Source organism: Anser brachyrhynchus (assembly GCF_964034855.1).
Source record: "Anser brachyrhynchus genome assembly, chromosome: 1".
Classification (NCBI taxonomy): Eukaryota; Metazoa; Chordata; class Aves; order Anseriformes; family Anatidae; genus Anser; species Anser brachyrhynchus.
The window spans coordinates 212,167,889-212,190,181 of record NC_137694.1 but is presented as its reverse complement, the minus strand read 5'-3'; the positions used below and the strand labels follow the sequence as shown (position 1 = coordinate 212,190,181).

The 22,293-nt window shown below is 56.6% G+C and overlaps 1 protein-coding gene across 5 annotated transcripts in view; it reads right to left on the bottom strand.

The window, feature by feature from the left end:
• CLPB (ClpB family mitochondrial disaggregase) overlaps positions 1 to 22,293 on the bottom strand; it is an 80,768-nt gene that overhangs the window by 4,573 nt on the left and 53,902 nt on the right. For 3 of the 5 annotated variants that reach the window (XM_080607145.1, XM_080607144.1, XM_080607148.1), the window contains 6 exons: positions 20,345 to 20,459; positions 10,935 to 11,012; positions 8,224 to 8,279; positions 5,442 to 5,486; positions 2,774 to 2,935; positions 691 to 847 (listed from right to left, as the gene is read on the bottom strand). In XM_080607145.1, coding sequence (XP_080463271.1) covers positions 691 to 847; positions 2,774 to 2,935; positions 5,442 to 5,486; positions 8,224 to 8,279; positions 10,935 to 11,012; positions 20,345 to 20,459 — 613 coding nt within the window. The remainder of the gene's footprint in view (positions 1 to 690; positions 848 to 2,773; positions 2,936 to 5,441; positions 5,487 to 8,223; positions 8,280 to 10,934; positions 11,013 to 20,344; positions 20,460 to 22,293) is intronic. The other 2 variants (XM_080607146.1, XM_080607147.1) reach the window with 2 other exon arrangements.

Genomic DNA, 22,293 nt, shown 5'->3' with positions numbered 1-22,293 from the left:
GGCTGTCAGAGGCTGCCCTCACCCTGCTCCATCCTCCTCCTGTGACCCACTTCCCACTTTGGGAAAATTTCCTTCAGGACCCTCGTGTGTGTGGGACTCGTGCTCTCACTAAAAGGCGAAGTAAAATCTATGAAGCTCAGTCCCAACTACCTCTAGCTGAATTGAGCTAACAAGGAAGCACGCTACCTATTCTTCGTTAATGAGAGCACCTGTATGAGCCGCAGTATCGCCCTAGGAAGCATGTGGAAGGGTCCTGAGAGAAAGAAAAGGATAAGCAGCTACAGGGAAGAGAGCACGGGGTGGGGAAGGCTGAGAGGTGGGCTAGAAAGCCCCATCCAGAGACAAAGAGCTCAAGGACATGAGCGTGAACAACGAGGACTTCAGAACAGGAGGCGCCCCAGCTGAGGGGGGCGAGCAGAAGGGAAGCAACTGGGTGCTCCCCCTGGGCCGGGGGAGCTGCTGACAAACCAGCCAAGCTGCAGTTTGTAGTTTGAAGACCTTCAGTTTGCTCCCTGCTGGCAACGCAAGGGCTCTTTGCACCCGACCAGCTCCGGGTGAATGCTGGAGGGAGGCTTTCAGAAGAGGCTTCGTGGCTGATGAGGCCAGGCGTTTGATCCCCGCAGGACCTGCGGTGTTAGGGAGGAGCTGGATTCTGTAGGGCTTTGGAGAAGGATGTGCAAAGACCAGTACCTAGGTTTTCTGCGATCCTTTTCTTGCTTATTTCCATGGCCTCCTGCCTGAGCTGCAGGGCGTGCTGGGCTATCTCATCGCTCGCCACGTTGGAGGTCATGATAAAGATGGCATCCTTGCAGTCGATGGTCTTCCCCTTGCCATCTGTCAGCCTGCCCTGCAACGGCACCAGATCAACACAAGCATCAGTGGGCGCCCCGGGACATTTCCAAAACATCACAGCCCCCTTCTCCCCCAGAGATTTGGTTCTAATGCTGTCCAAGGGACACCAAAGGACACAGGCGGGTGCTGCCTGCGATGAGAGCTGTGGTATTCACTGGTATTTACTGGCTACAACTGGGCATTCACCAAAGGAACAGAGGAGTCAGTTTAAAGCTCCCTGGGCCGCCGTGGCCATCTGGGATCTCCCCCGGTGCTGGGCCAGGCAGGGGCAGTGAGCTCTGTGGTGGTTTGGCAGCACCACGTGGGAGCACAGACTGCTAGGAGCCTGACCGAAAATAAGCAAAGCCAAAATAACCTTGCGGAAATAACAGCGTTTGGCTCTGCCCACGGAATGAACAAAGCTGGGGCAGCAAGAGGTGACAGAGAGCACCCCCTGGGACAGCCCCCACAAGCCCGAGCAGGGCTCCCCGTGCACCCAGGGAGCTGCTGCAGCGCTGAGTGCTGTGGGGTCAACGCTCTTCCCACCAAACCTGCACAGGAACCCTTCAGAAGTACTAGTTCTCTTGATTAATAAAGTAAAAAAAAGAGAGAAAAATAAGGAAAAAATAAGCAGCTCCCCAGGCAGTTTCTTTCCTCGATATGTCTCCAGCAGCAGATATCCAGCACAATGACACAAATCCTTGTTGGGTGCTTGAGATTAACATTTGGGTTATTGCCCTGTCAAGTGCGTGGTACAGGAATTGATTTCACATTTAGCTGCTGCTGTGATGATCTATGCAAGAAAAAATTGTGTTATTAATCCTTAAAAGAAAAACAAAACTCCCCAAAACCTCCCAGCACATCGCTCTGGAGCCTGTTCGCCTCCGAGGACAGACCGGGACCTTAAAAATAAATGGAAAAACTCGCATGCAAGAAGCTGAGCGTGCAGCAGGAGATGCAGCACAGCCCCCCAACTCCTGGTGTCCCAGGCTCGCTCCAGAGACACGCGTTTGTCCCCGGCTCCCACCGACTTGTGCAAGGGAAGCCGCAGCTGCCCAGGATGGGTGACAAGCAAAGAGAGCCCCAGAGACCAGCAGAAAGCAAAGGACTCCGAAGTCACTGCCTGCGCGCCCTTCCTCGGCGGGTGTCTGCTACTGCCAGCAGGGCCAGGCGGAGTCCCCAGCATCTGGGGGAGGAAGGGCGTGAGGTGACTCGCGTGCCGCCCGGAACGCCACGAATTAACCAACCCCACCTCAAGAGCAGCAATTAACGAGGCACGGCTCATTATGGCTAAGAAGTGCCCAGGCTGCCGTGCTTTCCTGATGAGGTGGCAGCACCCGACTTGAGACGGGGCAGTCAGAGCAGGTCTCCCCCGTGCCACCCCGCAGACGCCCCCCGTGCAGGGTGGGCAGCCACAGGGTTCACACGTGTGTGAACATCGCCCTCCTGCTGCCTCTCGGCGCTCCTGCTCTCTGCTGTGGGCGAGCAGCCCACCTACACGGTCACCGAGCTGTCACCAGGGCTTTTAGCGGTATCCTCATGACACAGACTTCGCCGTCGTGCCTTCCCAGCGACACGGGACAATTCCTGGGCTTCTAGTTCAAGCTTCTGCCCCTCCCATCGCTGGCTTTTTCTCTTCCCAAAGATGTAATTTATTCCACCACGAGACCTCAGCGTGATCCTGCTTCCTGGCATTAACATGGCCTGACTGGCTGGCTCACATTTTTTGGAAATGACTATTGATTTGGAGCGCTTCCGCCCCGCTCCGGACCTCTCCGGCAGCCGTCCCTCGCACTGCTCGCTGCCGTCCTCCCGACGGCCGCTGTGCAAGCTCTGACCCCAGGTTTTCTGTAGGGAACCTGCTTGGCAGCGGGGCTGGACCCAGCGGTCTCTTGAGGTCCCTTCCAACCCCTACAATTCGGTCATTCTGTGACAGCCTCACCTCGTCGAACAGCTGCAGCATGATGGTGAGGACGTCCGGGTGGGCTTTGTCAACCTCGTCGAAGAGCACCACGGCGTTCGGACACTGCCTCAGCTTTTTGGTGAGCTGCCCGCCCTCCTCATGGCCCACGTAGCCAGGCGGAGAGCCGATGAACTTGGCGACCTAGGAGGAAGGGACAGGAGACGTGAGAGGGGATCCGTGCGCTGCCAGGAGCAGCCCTCGCGCGCGCAGAGCGGCTCAGCACCCCGCCACGGCTCTTTGCTGCAGCCAAATCGAGCTCTGCGCTCTTTGTGACACCTATCGCGCTCCAGGTATCCCAAGATCAGCTCAATAGGCCACAATTTGGCGAAACGCAGATCAGTGACTGCCGGGCAGTCGCCCCACACAGGGGTTTAAGCACCAGAGCCTGCAGGAGCACCGCGCGCAGGCACAACCCCTGCTCCTCGAAGCGGTGTCCGAGTGACCCCTCCCAGCGTCAAAGACCCGTTTCAGCGTCCTTTGGGCTTTTTAAGAGAGAGAATTTAAAGGAGCACAAGTGGTGGGTGGCTTTCGCAGAGCTTGGGAAGCAGCCACAGTGCAGGTGTGTTTCCTGCACCCATAACCAACTTCCTTACTTCTCAGCACCGGGACTTCTGAATGAGGTTAAAAAAGAGGATAGAAGAATACTTCTGGCAACAGAACTGCTTCTGCAAAAACGACAAGGGGATTTTGATGTACGGCTTGAAGCAACCTGGCTCTGTGGGCGCACCTGAAGTCGCAGTCCTTTAAGCATACGGGAGAAGAACGCAGTTACCGCTCGGTTTGTTAGCTGGGGTGGACGCTGGGCGCGCGGAGCCAGCTGCAGGCTGCTCACTCGGGCAGAAGGAATTCCGGGAGCAAAATCCCGACCCCCCCCAGAATAGCGATGAGTCCTCATAAAACAAACAATTTGCCTCTCCTTCATGCAGCACAGCCTGATGGTGGGTCTGTCATGGTTTCATTTATCGTCGGAGAACAGCGAAAGCCTTTTGTGCCGCCGCGCCGGCACAACCATCCCCTTTCGGTGCTCCGCGGGCTGGCAGGGGAAAGGAGCCACGGCACCTTCACCTTCGCTTCCCGAAAGCCATGCCCACAGCCACCTTCTCTCTTCGAGGCGGCTCCGTTTGACCCAGCAATGCAGCCTGGGGACAGCCACAATCCCCTCGTCCCCAGGAACCAGAGCCGCGCGCTGCTGCCGCCTCCCTGCCCTCTCCCAGGGGCGCTCGGGCAGAGGTGAGGGGCTCCCGCGGGCTCAGGAACCCGCCGGCAGGAATTAGCTGAAGGCAGCTAATTCATTTCATTTGTTTAGCAGCGCCTGTGGCTACGTGAGGCTCCCCAGGCTCCTTCAAAGGATGCTGTCTCCTGGGCTGACCTCCTGCTCCTTGTTTGCTTGAAAAATTTATATTGCTCTCGCTGCAATTCTCTACTTTATTTCTTCCCTCTGCTCTGCCTCTTGTCTTTGTCAGGGCACAGTATTTTATATCTTACATTTACACCGCCGCTTCCAGCTCCTCTTTCTTTGCACTGAGTCATCAACATGGCTTTATTTTCATGCATTTTTCACTCCTCCAGCGTAGGACCCCACCATAACCGCCGACAAGCGATCTATCAGGGCAGCTGCAGGCACTTCTTTATTTTCTCTTCCCACATCTCCTTCCTTCTCTGCTCTGGCTAAAATAATGCTCTCCTGGACCTTTTCTAGCCCTGGCCATTGGAGGGCCCTGACCCCCTCCTGCGCACACGGCTCCCCCCACACCACAGAGGTGGTGGCTCAGCCCTCGGCAGGACGAAATGCAAACGGAGGTGCTGCCAGCTTGGGCCTGGCCTCCTGCACTCCTCCCTGGCACCTTCTTCCTCCTCTTGTTCAAGGCGATCTTCCCAGGTCCCAGCCAGTGCCTCCTCCTCCTCCTCTTCTGCAGCAGCTCCCCCGATTAAGGGCTTGATCCTCAGCAGATTTCCTATTCCGTGCTTCTGGATCTGGGTGCACCTCACCAGTGGCACCAACAACACTAGACAAGGGACCTACGCTGCCATCAGAAGATTTCACATTTACCTTTTATTACAAACCGGGTTTATGCAGTCTCAGCTGGGACATTGCTGCTTTTTGCACAGTTGGTGGGGACGGACCTCTCCTGAAGGGTTTCGGGCTTGGCCGGGCCAGCAGGAGGTGCCGCTATTTTCCAGTGCAAATGCCTCACAGCAGTGCCTGAAGGCTACGTGGGATCGGCCGAGGTCTGCGCCTGCAGCCAGCAGCTGCCGTATAAAACCATCCCCTTCTGGTCCGTAGTTCCTGGTGCTATTTCTCCTCCTCGGCTCACTGCAGCACTCCACCCCTTCCAGGGGACGTTTCTGCAGATTCACTGCCGCGCGTTCACTGCTGTGCGTCCTGCACCCGCCTCTGGCACACCGAACTGCCCGTTTTTTGGCGAGGTAACTCAAAAAGGCCCTGGCTGCCCTCTGCCACGGCCAGGCCCCCAAGGCAGCCTGCAGCCAGGAGGCCTGACCGTGCTCAGAGGCAGCGGGAGGCGCTCAGCACCGCCAAGGACAGTGATGAAACGCAGGGGAACGACGGGATTGGCACGATTTGTTTGAATTACCAATTAAACTCAGAACTGCAACCCCTGGAAGTACAGACAGCCCATTTACTAACCTCATGCCTCTCCTGGAACTCCGACATGTCCAGTCTGATGAAACCCTGGAAGAGAAATAAATACGTAAAGTGAGCTTTGATTAATGTGCCCCAAGTTTCATTACATTTAGAAGGCTTCTCCAGAAGCAGGCAGGTGGCTGCACGTACGAGCACACTTGCGTTCGCTTCGTGGTTCCCAAGGACTGCAGGCAGTCAGTGGCCAGATAAATCCACTGCAAATGCTAGGACTTATTCTGGAGGAAGAGGGAAATAACTGCAGTTTCTCAACGGCAGCTAGGAACTGTTCCCACTGCTGGCTAACAGTCCCCAGCCGAGGTTCATTGAAACACCGTGCTTGTCACCAGAGCTGGGGACTGAAAACGGGACTGAAATAGCTCCTCACAGTTTGCTACATAAAATTGATTTTATTGCTGTTCCACCTTTTTTTTGAAACAAATCCCACGAAGAACACAATGCCTCCCGGTAAAAACAAAAATAAGCAAAACCAAAAATCAGAAAGCCCAGGTAAACGAGGTTCACGGACGACTGCCTCAAAGAGATAACGTTACAGAACTTACTACGCAAACTTCCTTTTGCATTTGGAAAGCTGATTATTCACTGCAGACAAGGCATTTCCTGGGCTCGCAGCTGGGTGCTGAAGCTCTGAGGAGATCAGCTTGACCTTCCTCAGCACCAGGCACAGTCAGCTCGATAGCAGAATTTTCCATCAGCCCAATGGAGACCTTTCCACCAGCCCAACACGAGCACTTTCCCCAGCACCCCGTTGGTCTGAGCCATGTCCTTGCTGGGCGAGGGGCTCCACATTTTGTGGCTCTGCACCAGTGAGACCACCCCAAGCAGCCACCCGGTGCTGCCGGACACCCTCGAGGCTCCAATATTGCCCTCCAAGGACAGCGAGAGACCTGGGTGATGGAGTTATTGCCTGGGGAGGGCGAAGGGAGGTGGGAGGACAGGCAGGCACCGGCACCAAGACCCGGCACCGTGCAGGAGGACGTGGCCGTGCAGCACACGCTGGTTTCGGGGGTACTCGGTGGTGGTGGTATGAGCTTAGGGCAGTTTAGGCAGCTTAGACTGACTGGAACTCTTCATTTCAAAACTGCCCACGTATTTCGTTACTCTTCCCATCGATATGGTTTTTATCAGATGGAATCGGAACCAAATTCAACAAAACAAAACGTTTTCCCAGCTATTGTAGAAATCAACCCTATGAGAAGTTCTCCTGCCACAGACGCTGCGCTTTTGGTGGAAAATCCTCCCGTGGAGAGCACCTTGACCACTCCAGCCTGACACTACCCATCAGCTGAGCCCCGCGGAAGTCACCCAAGGTGCTCAGCACCCAGAAAACCATCGGTACCACCTTCCTGTAGATTTGCAGCAGCTTCTCCCACCCTCCTGGTGCCCCAGACACGAGGCACACGACGTCTCCATCGCCAGGATGCTCCAGGCTCTGTGGGACCTGCCCTGCTCCGGTCTGCTCGCGGTCCGGCTCCTCCATCCCAGCGTTCGCACCGCGTGTGCTAACGCAGGTTGGGTAAGGACATTAGCGCCTGTCGTTACACCACGACCTCTCCATCAGTAAGGAAATGAGACTGTTATGGCTTCTTCCTTCTTAATCAGGCGGCTCCTGCTAAGAGCTGCATCCCCCGTAACCGCCCATAAGGGTTGATGGCCCCTCTTCAAGCTGCTCGTTACAGCGCCGGCTGCCAGGCTGATTCATTACCAATAAAACTCCGATTTGTGCATGCTATTGAATTAACACAGCATTTAGTGTTGGACTGATTTTTCTATTTGATGTTTGGCTGGGCATTGACCAGTTCCAGGTGCGGGAGTCTCGGGTGGAGGTGCCTGAGACCCAGGAACCAGGATTTATTGCTTCGGGAAGGCAATTACAGAAGGACGAGGAAAAGAAACCAGAACAGCCACTTTTATAGCGTTGGTTTACTTTTGATCTTCTTTCTACGTGTGTCATTTTCTCTTGTGTCCATTCTACGCTGGAGGATGTGGGCAAGAGGAATTAATCTAATATCAGCTTACAGAGCAGCTCTGCTCGTGTTTCCTCGTGTTCCCATTTGCAGGGCTCTCATCTCTGCGCTTCCCCCGGCCCTTTGAGGAGGAAAGCCGGGTGCTCCTCAGGGGCAGGGGATGCTTAGCCGTGAATCGAGGAGTGCAGCCTTAAGTGCCGGCTGTTTGAAAAGGTAGGCACCCCTGAACCAGTCCCCTGCCAAAGAAGATAATTTTAGCCCATCTTAACTGAAAACTGCCCGGTGGATAGCAGACTAAAGCCCACGAACAGCTTCTGGTGTTGGAATCCCAAACATTTCGGCACTAAGAACCCAGGCACGAAGTCGGTTCCACCACTTCCACTGCCGGTAACTGGACACTGCTACAAACGGTGCACACGGGGACATGCAAAACGGATTTTTAAAATTTCACCCTCCTAACGATTTACGGTGTTATCAGGGACAAAGGCGAAAAACGTGTTCACCACACAGGGTGTCAACACCCTGCGCAACCTCAAAGAGGGAACACAAGGTTTTGTTAAATTAATTTTGACATTTATGATTCCAGATATCATTAGTAACGCAGACAGGGGCACGGGCTGCAACCGCTTCCTTTTAACTCCGCGGAGGCCCTTGCTCAGCGTCCACGTACGGATCTCACACCGGGTTGCAATGAGGCGTGCTGCAACCCGGGGGGGGCAGAGAGCGACCCCACCGGGAGACCCAGCGCGTCCCACCACGGAGCGCTCCCAACGGCAAAGAACCAAGCGAAGAGGGGTTACCTTTTTGACATCCTTATGTATGTACTTGGCTGTCTGTTTGGCCAGCTCTGTCTTTCCTGTTCCAAACAGAAAGAAAAGCCTCGCGTTAGAAGTTAGGAAGGCCGTGCTGCCTGTCCAGCGCTCTGCAAGCCGTGCTGACTGCCGGGCTGCCGCCCGCAGCGACCAATACACATTGGTTTTTTTTTTTCTGCAAATGCATTCAGGGGAAGAGGGTATCCCTGCCAACTCCCCGATACAGGGCACAGTGCTGGTTTAGGAGCACGGTACCGCAGCCCCAGGAGGGTCGGGATCCTGGAGCAGGACCCGTTGTGCTCGGCCCCGTGCACACCAGGGGGTTGGTGGCAGGGCAGTGACACAGCACGGCCGCTGCTGTAAGGAGTGAGCTGAGGGCAGGGCAGGCGTGCTCCGTGCTCCGTGCTCCGTGCTCTGCTGGAGCTCCTCCCTGCACGGGGAGCAGCGCCGTGAGCTGAGCCGAGCCGGCGGCGTGGGCAGCATCCTGAGCACCCAGAGGAGGAACAGCGGTGCTGAGCTCAGCGCCGGCCACTCGGTTTTTAGGAGATGGGCAGAAAGAGCTTAATTTTTTTATTTTTTCTGCAAAAAGATGCAGTTAGAGCAGATTTTCGCTACCTTTTCTCTATTCCAAGTTTCACGTGCAGTGGCTTTTACTCCCTAGATGAAGAATTTCAGGGTAGCGTGACATTCTTTATTTACTTGATCAACGCAAGGCAACTGGCATAAAAATCCGGGATTGCAATCAGTGATGGACTAAATCCACACTAACGTGTGAGCAAGCTCAGCACTCCCGAAAGGGGAGACCCTGTCCTCCCAACCTGTCCATCCAGGTAAAACTTGGCCCAACGGGCAGCTCTGCTGCGTGTCTGAGCTACCCAGGCTGTGCCAGAGCCAGCAGTGTCCTCCCTGGAGCTTCCCTGCTGCCACCCGCTGGCACGTAATTGCTGGGTTTATCAGGTGGAGCATTTGGGGCCGGTTGCAGCTCCCGGAATTAGCAGCGAAGGAGAGGAGCAGCATTTAACAGACGGGGGAGATGCTCCGAGTTAACGTCGGTACCTCCCGGTGTGTCTGCAGCCAGCGCCGTACCTGCCCCGCGCGCGTTTTGTGTTTGGCTACACGCTGGAAAATAAACACCCGGGCATGGCAGGGCAGAGAGCAGGCACATAAATGCCGTAAGCAACGATCCTAAATAAAAAGATCCTATCTTAAAAACCAAACTAGCTCAAAAAAAAAGGTGCAATCCTACATAGCCAGCGGGGCTGCGGCTGCAGGCAGAGCTGTGCTGGTGTCACCGCTGCAGAACGCCCGCACCCGCGGCGCTGTGGCCGCGCAGCCCCCCGAGCAGCGCCAGCCCCTCCCTGGGAACAGCAGTATTCTGTATTCTGCTGAAGATAAATCTGGTCGCTTAGATCTCCGGGATCACCTAATCAGATCACCGCAAACGGGCTGCGAAAATGGAAATTCGTCACTGCTTGGAAGCCTGTCCCGACAGGTAACGCTGCTGCCAGAATTCTTCACCCTATTTCGGCTCAGGCTTTGGTGACTTCGTTTGTTGCTGTGTCCTCGAGCCTAATGTGCGAGCATATAGGTGTATATGTGTGTATATATGCACATACATATTGTGTATAGATATAGATATATATAGGAATGGATCCTTAAAGTGCTTAACTGCTGTGGGAACCTACTGAAATGCGACGACACATTTGGCGTTTCAGTTTGTACGCATCTGGTTTTTCACACTGCCCTTACACCAAGACCCAGACAAAATACCCACTTGGTACAATCAAACTCTCAGCTGCTTTGCCTTCCCATTTCAACACTCATTTTTACGGCAGCAAAAGAAGCAAAAACCCTCACGGAAATATGTGAGAGTTGAAGAGCTGACAATTTATATCTCCGAGCCTTCAGACCTGCCATAAGCAGCGCAATGAAGTCTCAAAAACGTTTCTTACTGCTTTTATACCGCTTTATAGCAACTCGTTTAGAGTTAATACTCGGCCTGCTACTGCTGCGAGGTGCGCGTCCCGCTACCTTAACCCCTCCAGCACCAGCATCTTCCCCACAGCGCCGTGAGCCAGCCGGGTGCAGGAGAAGCGCCGGCGTCGTTTCAAATGTCACAGTTCGGTTACTTTAAATCTGCTTTTTTTTTTTTTTTTTTTTTCCCCGAGTAAAATTCATTTTGCCCATTTCATGAACTGATCAGCTGTCATGTCGCATTTTATTGTGCTTGTGGAAAAATATTACCAGTGTCAATACAATTGCGTCACTGCAAAGCAATCCCTGCCCGCATGAGCGAGACGAGCAGAGATCTGGTTTGCAAGCAGCAAATTTCTGTTATTACCCCACCCATGGAGGCATTAACAGCACGGTGCTGCTAAATTCGTGCTTCTGTTAGGAGAACTGTTCCTTCTCGAGCCTTTAAGGCAGACAGTCCCCTGGGACGACTCCGCGCCAGGCCAGCACGGAGTGTCCTCATGTGTTGTGTCCATGTGTGCGCACGTGTCCATGTGTGTGCACACGTGTCCATGTGTGTGCATGTGTCCATGTGTGTTCTCACGTGTCCACGTGTGTTCTCATGTGTCCTCGTGTGTCCACGTGTGTCCTCGTGTGGCCACGTGTGTCCACGTGTGCTCCAGCCCAGCCCAGCCTCGCCTCCACGCTCCCGTCCCGCTCACCGCGGCGGGTAACCCAAACGTTACCTATTCCAGACGATCCCAGGAAAAGGAAGACCAGCGGGTGCTCCTCGTCGTACCAGCCATTTTCCTTCCTCCGAATGGCTGCATTTAAACACAACAAAAACAGAAGTGGGGGGAGAAGGCATATAAATCAATGCCACAAAAGCAAGTATAATTATCACTAAGTATACACTATGTTTTACTGCTCTCTACCCACTCAAAGTCCTCGCTACCATTAGTGCTATCTAATTTGATTAGCCAGCAAAGGCCCCAGAGACACCTAATCAGGTTAGCATGGATTTGGAAGGCTGCCCAGAGCAGATTTCGGATAAAGTTTTCCAGGATGTGCACTCAGCGTTGCCAGGGAGACGGCGAGGAGGGGGACGGGGAGGAACGGCGAGGGCTTGCAGGGGAGGGTGCAAGCGGCACGCTGCACTTCCAGCTCACAAGTGCGACCTTACTGTGAAAAGGCAGGTTCGGGGAAGTTTTTTTTTTGCATTATTTCTCGCACGCAAATCAAAAGAGCGGTGTTGAACTGAAGGTCACAAGAGCTCTGGATGGAGGCGAGGTGTGCCTGGGGGGGCCTGGCAAGGGAGAGCCGCCAGTTGTCTCGGTGAGCGTCGGGAGGGCAGCTTCGAAGGGCATCCTGGTTAAGATACCCATGGAAAATTTTACAAAAAGCAAGGGGGAGGGGTGGGAGCTGAAACACCCGTCTGCCTCCCCAAACACTCACACCACAGCCCTCGGGACACGCAGCGATTTGGCTTGCAGAGCGTGCGACGCCCCCTGCCCGTCCCACTGGCAGCCTCAGGCTCGGGGGGCACGTTGGCCAAGCCAGCAAAATGGTTGCCACCAGACCCGAGCAAGATCAGGAACAGCACCTGAAGCCCAGAGGGACCAACAGGCACCGCCGGCAGGCTGGGTCTGGCCTGAAACGCCCCCCCGAGCTCAGCCCGGGTCCCCTGCTGCTTGGCCCGCTGGCCAGGCGGTCAGCAGCCCCTAGCACCTGAACACCAGCATGAACCCAGCCCCACAGCCTGGGCTGGACCGGACCTTGTAACTGGCGGTAGTTTGGTGCTGGGAGATGGGCTCGGTGCCGCCTCCGTCCGCAGCGGGTCCTGCCTTGGCGCAGCGCTGCTGCCAGGAGCCGTGCGCGCAGCAGCGGGTGCAAGAGGCGGCTCGGGGAAGCCGACGTCCCTCTGGTGTCACCTCCCTCTCTCCAGGCCCTGTGTTTGAGCTCTGGGGGCTTCCTGTGCCTCTGCGGTTTGTTTTTGAGTACTGACCACGGTCTCGTCCTCAGTGTGCCTGCCCAGGCTCCCCGGGGGACAGCGGGCAGCTTGCCTCAGACCCTGGGGCAAAGCCTGTGCTGAGCGCAGGCTACGGAGCGCAGACACTATGTGTGCCCTGAGACACGGTGGGGCGACCCCAGGTAAATGCAAAGTGCTGGCGTGGGCGGGGAGGGTCAGGAACCTGCTCCAGTTCACGCAGGAGCATACAGGAGGCATTTTGTGGGCCCTGCTCCTCATTTCCGTCTGCGGGGGCTTCGGATCTCTGCCCAAATCTCCCCGAAGAGGCGAGAAGAACCTCCTGGATGAACCAAGCGCGTATTTCAGCACGGTTGTAACGATGCCTGCCGAGGGACGTGGGGACACACAAGGAAAGCATCGCCGGGCCCTGTCTCCCATCCCGTCTTGCGCAGGCTCCAGCAAGGACGGGGGAGGCAGGGGCTGCCCAGGGACACGGCTGACCCCACGAGACCCGAACACACGTGAACGGGGTCAGCAGCCCAGTTACCCCCTGGCCCAGCGCGGTGACTCTGCCCCTGCACCAGAGCCGTGTCCCAGACCCCACGGGGAAGGAGAAAAGCATCGGGGGCCTTGCTCTGCCCCTGAGCGACCTGCCGTCAGGGGGGACCCACGGCCATCAAGCGCTGCAGCTCCGGCCGGACCGCGATTTGGCGGCTGGCTGCAGCAACGCAGCCCTCGCCCCTTGCAGCCAGCCCTGGGGCACCGCAGGGCGCTGCACGCCCAGCTCAGCGGGAGAGGCAGAATCCCACCGCAGCCTGGCGAGGCACCCCCCCCCCCCCGATTTATCTGCATTATTTAAACACTGCAGCTCTTCGAAAGAGTTATTCTTGCCGTGCTGACTGCCGCGCTTTGCAAAGCGTCGCGGTGTTTTGTAAGAAGCTGCATCAGTCAAAATTGCGTCGTGTTATGCACGAGGAGGGGGCCACGCCGAGCAGCATCCCTGCAAGCGCGCGTCCCGAGCACCGAGCTGCGCCTCGGCAGCCGCCGGCTGTCAGGGAGACCAAGGATGCGGCGCAGCGCGCTTGGTGGAAGCGGGGCACGAAGCGGGCGAGACGCCAGAGCTACAGCCCGAGTTATTCCTCAGGCAGCAGAGAGAAATCAAGCGGCAGAAGCAAAACGCCTGCAGGAGGGTGAACAGAGCGAAGCTGCTCAGGGACCCACGGCCTGACGGCGCACAGAGACCGGCAGAGGCCCTGCGACGCTCCGTGTTTGCTGCCTGTCGGACACCCCCCCACCAAACGCACCCCAGATGACGAGTGAGAACGGCTTCCCCTTCCTTTGTGATTTTCACTGAAAAATTCAGCCCAGGATGAGACTGTGTCCTGGTCCCTCAGCGCTGGGACTCCAACTGCCCCTGTCTCCCCGGAGCGGGGACGCTGTGGGTTTTTGTCCGCCTGGAGCTGGAGTGCACCTGGATAAATGGGGAACGCTGAAACTCAACCTGAGAAAGAGAGAAAGGAAGCCCACGAAAAACCTCTCCTTGACTGGGTATGGGAAAAAAAGATTCTCAACAAAAGGCACCCCAAGGGCGGCACGCAAAGTTTCCCTGCGGAACGGGAACGGTAAGCCGACAGGGGAAATATTTAACAAACGTCGTCATCTGGCAGGTAACAAGAAGCCGAACATCTCGGGCTACAGCCTGACGGCGAAAAGGTGCCCCCGGCAGCAGGGGACAGGGTGGGGAGATCACAGGGTCACAGAATTGTAGGGGCTGGAAGGGGCCTCAAGAGATGATCGGGTCCAACCCCCAAGACGTCAGGCAGCAGCCGCAGGAGTGCAGCACTACCGAGGTGGATTGCACAGGCGCACCGAGGAGTTGCAGGCGCATTCACCAAGCAGCTGTTGGTGCCGAGCTGCGGCTGCGAGCCCCGCGTGCAGACACGCTGCTCCGCGCTGTGTCCGCGTCTCAGGAGTGCGGGCAGGAGAGCCAGGTAGGCCGAAAGCCGACAGACCTGGCGAGGATTGGGAAAGGAAGCACAAAGCCTCAAGTGAGGCTGAAAACACCAAGGAAAAATCAATCTCCTGAGGTTAACAACGAGAGGTTTGAGGATTGACCTGACCACAGTCATTAAGCATCCCCACAAGAAAGCACACGAGTCTCTCATCTAGCAGACAAAATTAGCGTGCTCCAGGGGCTGGAGCTAGATGAATCCCAACGAGGAAGAGCGCAGAACGTGTTTTAATAACGAAGGTGATTACCCGTCAGAGCAGCGCGCAGACAGGAGTGTGCCTGAATCCCCAGCGACCTGCGGAGCACGGAGGGGACCCGCCAGGGGGCTGTGGCCCAGCCAGAAGCTCCGAGCTCACCCCCAGCTCTGGGCGGGGGGCCAGGGCAAGTGGCCGTGAGCACCTCCTGGTTCCTAAGCCCCAGGGGCACATCCACCCAGCAGAGCGGCACCGCGCGCTCGGACGGTGCCGGCCGTGGAAACTCGAGCCCCAGTGCCACGTGGACTTGCCAGCTCATGCCCGGACGCGATCTAGATGCATTACCCAGGGCTTCAGCCGTGCTAATAAGTCCTGACTCCTGTCAAGGCTTAATTAGCTCGGGCGCAGAGCCAGGCTGCAGGGCTGGACTCCATCTGGACGCGGCTCACCTCCAGCCTGCCCGGGCGTCGCGGTGCTCGGGGTGAGCCCGCGGGCTGCGAGGGCACAGGAGTGCACGGCGGGGACGTCCGGGCATGAGCAGGGAAAGGGGAAAAGCAGAGACAATGCCCTAACGAGAGGGGCAACAGGCACCTTGCATGGGTCCCAGGGGCAGACGAGGGCTGGGCACATCCATCCCAGCTCCGCGCTCCTGCGTGTCCCACCCCTGCCCTCCCCGGCCGGGCGCACGTGCTCCCTCCCTGTCCTTTATCACAGCAAACGGGAGGTCAAATACCAGGGGTAGGCTTTTTTTTTTTTTTTTTTTAAATTGATGGGGAATAACATGACCACCGACAATTTCTGCAGCTATTTCAGCTAGGATAATAAAGGCAATAAACTTCTGCTTCAGGGCACGGAGTGACCACTTGCGGGGTCAGCACGTTCAGCGGTCCAAAGGCAGCGAGGTTAAGTGTCGTCTGTTTTCAGTCGCCTCTGCAGCAGGACACCGCGCTTTATGGCTAACGGCTTGGCTCACCCACAGCAGCTCCAGTGATATAAACCACGCCATAAAAACCTACCATAAAGTGAGTGCTCGTGACTCAGTACAAGGGCTCGGCTGGAAGGTGCTGATCGTCGTTGTCTGCGGCGGGTTAGCTAGATCAAGAGTGAGGAGGTGTAAAAGCCCTTCTGTAAGGAGCCTGAAAATGATGACATATTCTAGCACACAGCCTAGCCTCAGATACGGAAAAGCTGAAAGATTTTGGTTGACTGCAGAGAGGGGACGCTGCGGCCCCAGGCCTGACAGCCACGGCTGTAGGCAGCTCTCCACCTCCGAGCCCTAAGGTTGGCCACCGCGCAGTTCGGCTTCGGCAAGAGGAACAAAGGTGCTGTGTTAGGACAAAGCAGGACGCCGGTGCCAGCCTGAGGGATGAAGACCTCAGGCAGAGCGAAGGAAGCCCCCGGGAACGCTCCTTTCCTTGGGGTTGGTACCAGCAGCCCAGGCTGCGTGCCGTGCACGATGGCCCTGCAGAAGGCTGCGGTGTGCCTCCCGGGGAGCTGCCCCCTTCCCCTGGCAGCTCCGGGGACGGCAGAAATAAATAAATAAAAAGGAAGAGGTAGGCTGCGCTGCGTTACTGAAATTTCATTAGGAAATTCAGCCCCAACGTCCAGGCAAAGAGGCTGACGATGACGCCCGGGCCTTCTTCTTTGGAGCCATTTCCAGCGTCGCCGCAGTGCTCTCACTTTATTTCGGACATCTGTAACGGCGTAACCGTAGCGCTGTGTCTCCGAGAGGCCCTTCAGCTTGCTATTGAACTGATAAATTCACTGTATTACTTTACACAAATCAATACCCTAGCAGTTATCAGGGGTTGATGTGACCGAAATTGGTTTCAGCCAATTTGTGAGTGTAATAAATGTCCATTTATCAAATCAATTCATTCGGTGGTGCTTCGCAGACCGCCCGGGCTCAGGGTGCCACGGGGGCGATGTCTCCGGGTCCGTACCCGCCGCGGGACCGCTCTCCTCCGCCAGGACCCCGCGTCCCCCGGCCGTGCCCCCACGGGGAGGAGGAGGAGGCAGGCACGGGACCGCTGGCCGTGGTGTAACAGGTGCCTGCGCACGCTGAAATGCGGGACTGGTGCAGGAGAACACTTCGTCCAAATGGAAACCCGCTCCTTCGGATCAGGGCAGGGTGCTGTTCCCGTGTGTCCGTCTTCCCCCAGCTTTGAAACTCCCGCTGGTTTCAACATCACAACCGCTCCGCGCCTTCACCATTTGGCATTTTATACTTTAAAAGTAGATTTTCCGCACTACTCTTTTATTTGTAATCTCTGAACTAAAAAATAAACAACTCTTCTCCTTCCTCCCTCCTTGTCGACCTCAGGAAGAGTCCCGACGCAAATTGCTTCAACCCGAAAGGACGGGAAAATCAGCGCTGGAAGTGGTGTTCTGCAACCCCACCTCTACCTGCCCACTGCCTGGCAAATGCTATCTATCTGCAAAACAGAGCTATTCCTCCTCCGTCCTAATATTCAGGACATGAGATCACGAAACAAATATATATAGTTACTTAAAAATGCTCTCCTTGGGTGTCAAGTCTGAGACAGGAGATGCTTTCTGTGGGATCCCTAAGCAGCACGCAGTTTCACCCCGGTGCCTCCGCATATTCGAGTGAAGCAGCAAAGAAGAGCTAAGCAGATTCGGAGTACAATAATTGATGAGAGTGCCCTGGAAACACAGCCGTAAGCCACTTAGCTGTTCATTTGCATGGAGCAGTCGTAGCATCCAGGCTCCCATCAGTTCCCGGGATTACAGGAACGACCTGCCCGGGGTTTTTTCCTGACGTGCCACAAGATGCAGAATTTCACCTGGATGGCGTTGAGGTGCAACGAGCGGCTACGCCCGCACCGGGGGGAGCACCGCGCAGCCACAGCCACGCTGCAGGGTCAGAGCATCCTCGAGATGCCCTGTTCCCAGCAGTTAATCATCACCCCCCGTCCTGCCGTCGTCTGTCCTACGTCGGGTAGCAGCACAGAGCTGCAGGGCTCTGATATGTCCCGTGCTAAGGACAGGACAGCGCCCAGGTGGTGCAGGCAGCACGAGCGTCCTGACCGCCACAGCCTCCGTGCGTCCCTGCCACCCCGACCCATGGAGCAAACCCCGAGCTCCCGTCCCCTTTGTATTCTTGGCTGAGCCTCTCTGGAGACTGTTTGGACCATGCAGCGAGTGCCGGATTAAATCGGATTATTCAATTAAGGCAGCGGTTATAAATTAAACATATCAGCTGGCCTCGGTAAATCTGGAGACGCGGTGTGCAGCAAGGCGCCCGGCCAACAAACCGTGTCAGCGAGCGCAAACGGGAGGCACGTGGAGTCCACGAAGTGGCAGCAAAAAACAGCTGGGAAGAAAAAAAATTACAAGGATAGATAAGAAGTGCTTGAAAGAAAAAGTAATGTCTCTAAATTCACCCTTCCTGAAAGCAAACAGCCAAAATGGGGCAGAAGGGAAGGGGGGAGGAGGGGACGGAGACTCTCCTGCTACCTTTTGGTCTGATATCCTGAGGCTGCGGGGGTATCAAGCACATTCCCTATAATTCAATAAGAGAAACCTCCATAAAGGCAGCCACTTTAATGTGCAGAAACACCACCTGTGTCAGAAGCAGGCACTACCCATTAATCAAAGCTTCCCAATTAGCCCGTCCTGCTGCCCCCAGGCACAGCCGCTCTCAAAACACAGAGGGTGGCTGTTGTGTTTGCAGGAGAGCTCGCTCTTTCCAGGGCTCTGAGCTCACACAGGACTCGTCTTTGTTAACGAGGCTGCTGTGGGTTTTGTATTTACGACGGCACGGCGCTCGCGGTGCTGCCCTGACCTCAGCCCTCTTACCTCACCGTCCGGCGTTCAGGCACTGAATTGGGATGCTCGAGGAATTGTTAACAGCGTACGGGGGCTCTCAGGCCTGGGACTGGCAAAGCGAGCCCAGCCCAGCTCAGTGCTGGTAACACAGCCCGATGTCCCCACGGCGGTGCGGTGCCCAGGGTGACACGAACTGCTCCTGAGAGGTGAGAGGCTGCCCCCGCTGCACCCACGGGTGACCACAAGGAAAAAGCACCCCGCAGCCCACACAGGGCTCGGGGAGGGAGGGAACGGCGCTGGCTAGGCCAAGCGACATAGTCAGAACGCGGCCCCCCCTGCTCTACAGATGCCCAGCACCCTTTTGTCTCAACGTGCTTAATTGATTAGCATAACGAAGTTAAGCTCGCAGCGACTGTCCGCGCTCATCTGAAAGGCGAGGTCGCTGTTCGGGCCTCTTTGCCTAAAAGCTGCTCTGGTTTTTCCCCCAGCTCCAGCAGCCGGTCTGCTGGAAAGCGCTGCCGGTCCCTCCAAACCTGGCTGCGCGCTGTATGCTTGCAGCACAGCCACAAGAGGCCAGGCTCCTCATTTACTCACTGTGTTTATTTAATTTTTACCAGGGAAAACTCGGAATTTGAAGTACAGGAGGAACACCTCAAGAACAAGGCGCCGGCACCACAGCTTGGGAAGGTGGCCCCAGGGGTGGCAGCCGACGCAGAGACGGAAACACCAGGCGATTGAACTCGCTCCAGGCCAGACGTGAGAGACGTAAGTCACCGAGTGTTTTACCACCCCACAGCCAGCCTGAGCAGCTCTCCAGGCAGAAAGCAACAGCAGCAGACAGGTACAGGCAGAGGGCTTTAAAGCGCAGGCTGGTGATGTGGCCGGTGCGCCGATCCTGCTCCCGGCAGGGGACGGTGATGTGCCCCCGTGTACGTCTTGGATTGAGCAGGGAAAGCTGCAGGGACACGCTGCTGACAACAGGTTTTGCTTCGGTGTTATCATCGGTATTTACCGAGCAACACCCCCAGAAGGATGGAGGTGGAAAGAGCTCAGGAGGCAGATCGCCCTTCTGCTTGCTGGTAGCCATCCCATCTCCCCAGAGGTCCGCACGTCCTGCAGCTCCCACCAAACGCAGGCTGAGAGCCCAGGACCTTGACTCCCACTGACCAGGGTGGAGCCAGACTCTGAGCTCCCAACAAAATCGGCGCGTGATGAGGAAAGAAGAGCTTTGGGCCATGAGCAGCAGCCGCTTCAGCTGCGCCACTGTTTGTTTCCTCAGCAGCCAATGCTTCCCTCGACACCAGGACTAGAGGGCACGAGGTGAAACTACCAGAAGGCAGATTTAAAGCAAATAAAACCATGTTACTCCTTCGCTAGCTATGCAACTGCCTGCCAAAGGATGCATCCAAGGGCAGCCTGGACAAACTCAAGAAGAAATATCTCTCGAAGGCTGCTGCACACAGAGATGTAGCTTCTGGGTCAGGGAACTCCTGGGTTGCAAATTGTTGGACGTGGAGTGGGTAGAGCGGGGCAACACCCCTCTGTTTGTCTTGCTGGTCTCTGCACTCCGCTGGCAGGACACGGGGCTAAAATGGCCTTTGATCTGATGGTGCACACAGGGCCAGGGAAGTGTGACCGAGCTGCGTGCTTGTATTTTGTGTGGAACAAAGTCCCACATCTGTAAGGAATACAGGAAGGTTCCCCAAGCAGTCTGTGTGAGAGGTGTTTATGCGCATAAAGCTGCACGGAACTGCTTGTGAATTATTAATGAATAATATTCTTAAGACAAATGGTCCCGTGAAAAAGATGTTCAAGTGTCACCGTGTTCAGGCACCGTATTTCAGCCAGCAGCTGAGAACATGCTAACGGTGAGCGGTGCAGCCCCTGGAGGCCAGCTGTAACCCTTGGGCCACCGTGCTTAGAGCGGGGAGAAATCATCCTGAACCGAAGGGCTCTAACTCCGGGCCTGAGCAGAAAGCATCCAGCAGCACTGCCTCGGCACCTGAAGCAGCCCCTCTTGTGATGAAGAACAAGCTCTTTCTCGGCCAGGAAATGCCTGCAGGACCTCCCCGGCCTCAGTGGGCTGCTGAGATCTGCTGGGAGGCAGCTCGGGTCACGGCTCGAGGCGGCAGCACGCTCGCCGAGGAGCAGAAGCTGCGGGAGAGCAGAGCGGCGAGCGAGCGGTCCTACCTGCTCCCACCGTGGCTATCGCGCTCTCCTGGCCGATGATGTGCTCCTTCAGCCGCTGCTCCAGCGGAAACCTCCGGCGTTCCTCGATCTCCCTGCGGCGCTGCTCCTCCTGGAACTGCGAGAGGGAAGGAGACGTTGGGACCTGGCACTTCTGAGCAGCACGAGGAACGACTGGTAACGCGCACGCCTGTGGTTGCGTGCCTGACAGACAGACGGGCAGACAGACGCACAGACAGACAGACCGCTGCCCCCGATCGCCAGGAAGCAGCCTGGGCTTGGTAGGAGGCAGCACCAGCCCGAGAGGCGGCAAGAGGGAACTGCTGGGTCTGCCGGCAACGGGGCGCTGAGGGCAGGGGAAGGGAGAGGATGGGGCGAGCTTCGAGGGCAGCAGCTGGAAACCTGGCAGCTGACGGGAAAACCAGACTGCACCGCTCCTCTGCCTGTGATCCAAGGGCAACTGAGATCCTTCTCAAATTTCCTAGCGGGCTGTTAACCCGTTAGGGACTTGTTCATTTTGAAAAATAAAGCCTTAACTGTTCCACATGCATTTCTTTCCTACCTGCCAGCACCCCCTGCTCAAAGAGTCCAACACCCCAGAGCGGGACGAGGAGCACTGCTGCGCCCCGTTCTGCGCCCCGGGCACACCAGGCACCCGGCTTTGCAGACAAGCGCGAGAGCACTGCAAGGAGCTCTGTCCTTGGGGTGTTTGCCTCCTTCCACCTCCAGCTCGGCAGGAAGCGGAGCCTTTTAGAGCCAGTGCCGCCAGCACCGCTTCCAGCTGGGTGCAGCTGGAGCTGGCGGCTGGGTGCAGAATGCACGACGAGCGTGGCGCCTTCGCAGCTCAGACTGCAAAGACACGGAGGGGATGAGTGCAAGCACTTGTTCTCCTGGGTCCTGACCACGTTAAAGCTGTGGTTCGGATGCTTCAAAGCCACCTCCCAACAGGAGGTTGCAGAGACACCTGACACAAGCACATCTCAGATTCACGGGGACAGGACCTGGCAGATGCCCGGAGTGGGAGCAGGTCTTACAGCGCGGTGAATTTCTAGAGGAAAGAGGACAAATCCCAAAGCCCCTTTGCGTCCTTAAAACGTGCTGCAAAACTTCCTGCTGACTTCCACTCTCCATCAGGGCCAGAGGCACTGCTAACATGGCCTCTCCTCGGGGAAATCCCTGCTCTGGGAAGAGCCGTCCCACGGAGCCGCGCTGAGCGACGGGCAGAGCACCCAGAGCCCACGGGGTCTGCAGAGTGAGGAACTTAACGTAGGTACACGGCCACATCATTCAAACCACCTTCTGGACGGAGAAACCCCTCTAATGTCCTAGAAAGCAGTCAAAGGGTGCAGGAGGGCCTTGCTGTCAGCCCCAGGGAGGACCCCACCGCCCGCCAGGCTGCCGGTGTCTGCTGGGCTGGGAGCGACTCTGCCCCGAGTTAAAAAACAAGAAATAGCAAGCAATCCGATTCTGACTGGCGCTGTCAGTCTCGCGTGTAACAGAGGTGCCACCAGTCCCGATGCCTCACACGGAGCAGTAACTTCCCTGCGGATCCCTGCGGAGCAGCACGGGCGGGCCGGACCCCAGCGTGCCAGCGCTGAGCTCCCCCGGCCTCACCGACATCGCGGGGCTCCGGCTACGGCTCTGCGTCTTTCTGTGCGTCTTGACAAATCTTTTCTTCCTCCCTCCCCTTCTTCCTCTCCCTTTTTAAGTGCAGAGAAGGCGATCCCTGCTGCCAGGGTGCTGAATGATTCGCGTGGGCTTACGGAGAGGAGGAACGACGGGCAGGACGCTCTGCCTCCCTCCTTGCAAGACCAACATCAAGAAAGTCCCTGGGTAGGAAGAAAGCCCCTTTCGTGGGCAAAGGCTGCACAGTCACGGTGCTTTTTGCAAGCTTTCCCACTACATTTTTCTGCTCAGGATGTGTTCTGGAGAAGCCTGCTGCTGCCCTGTGC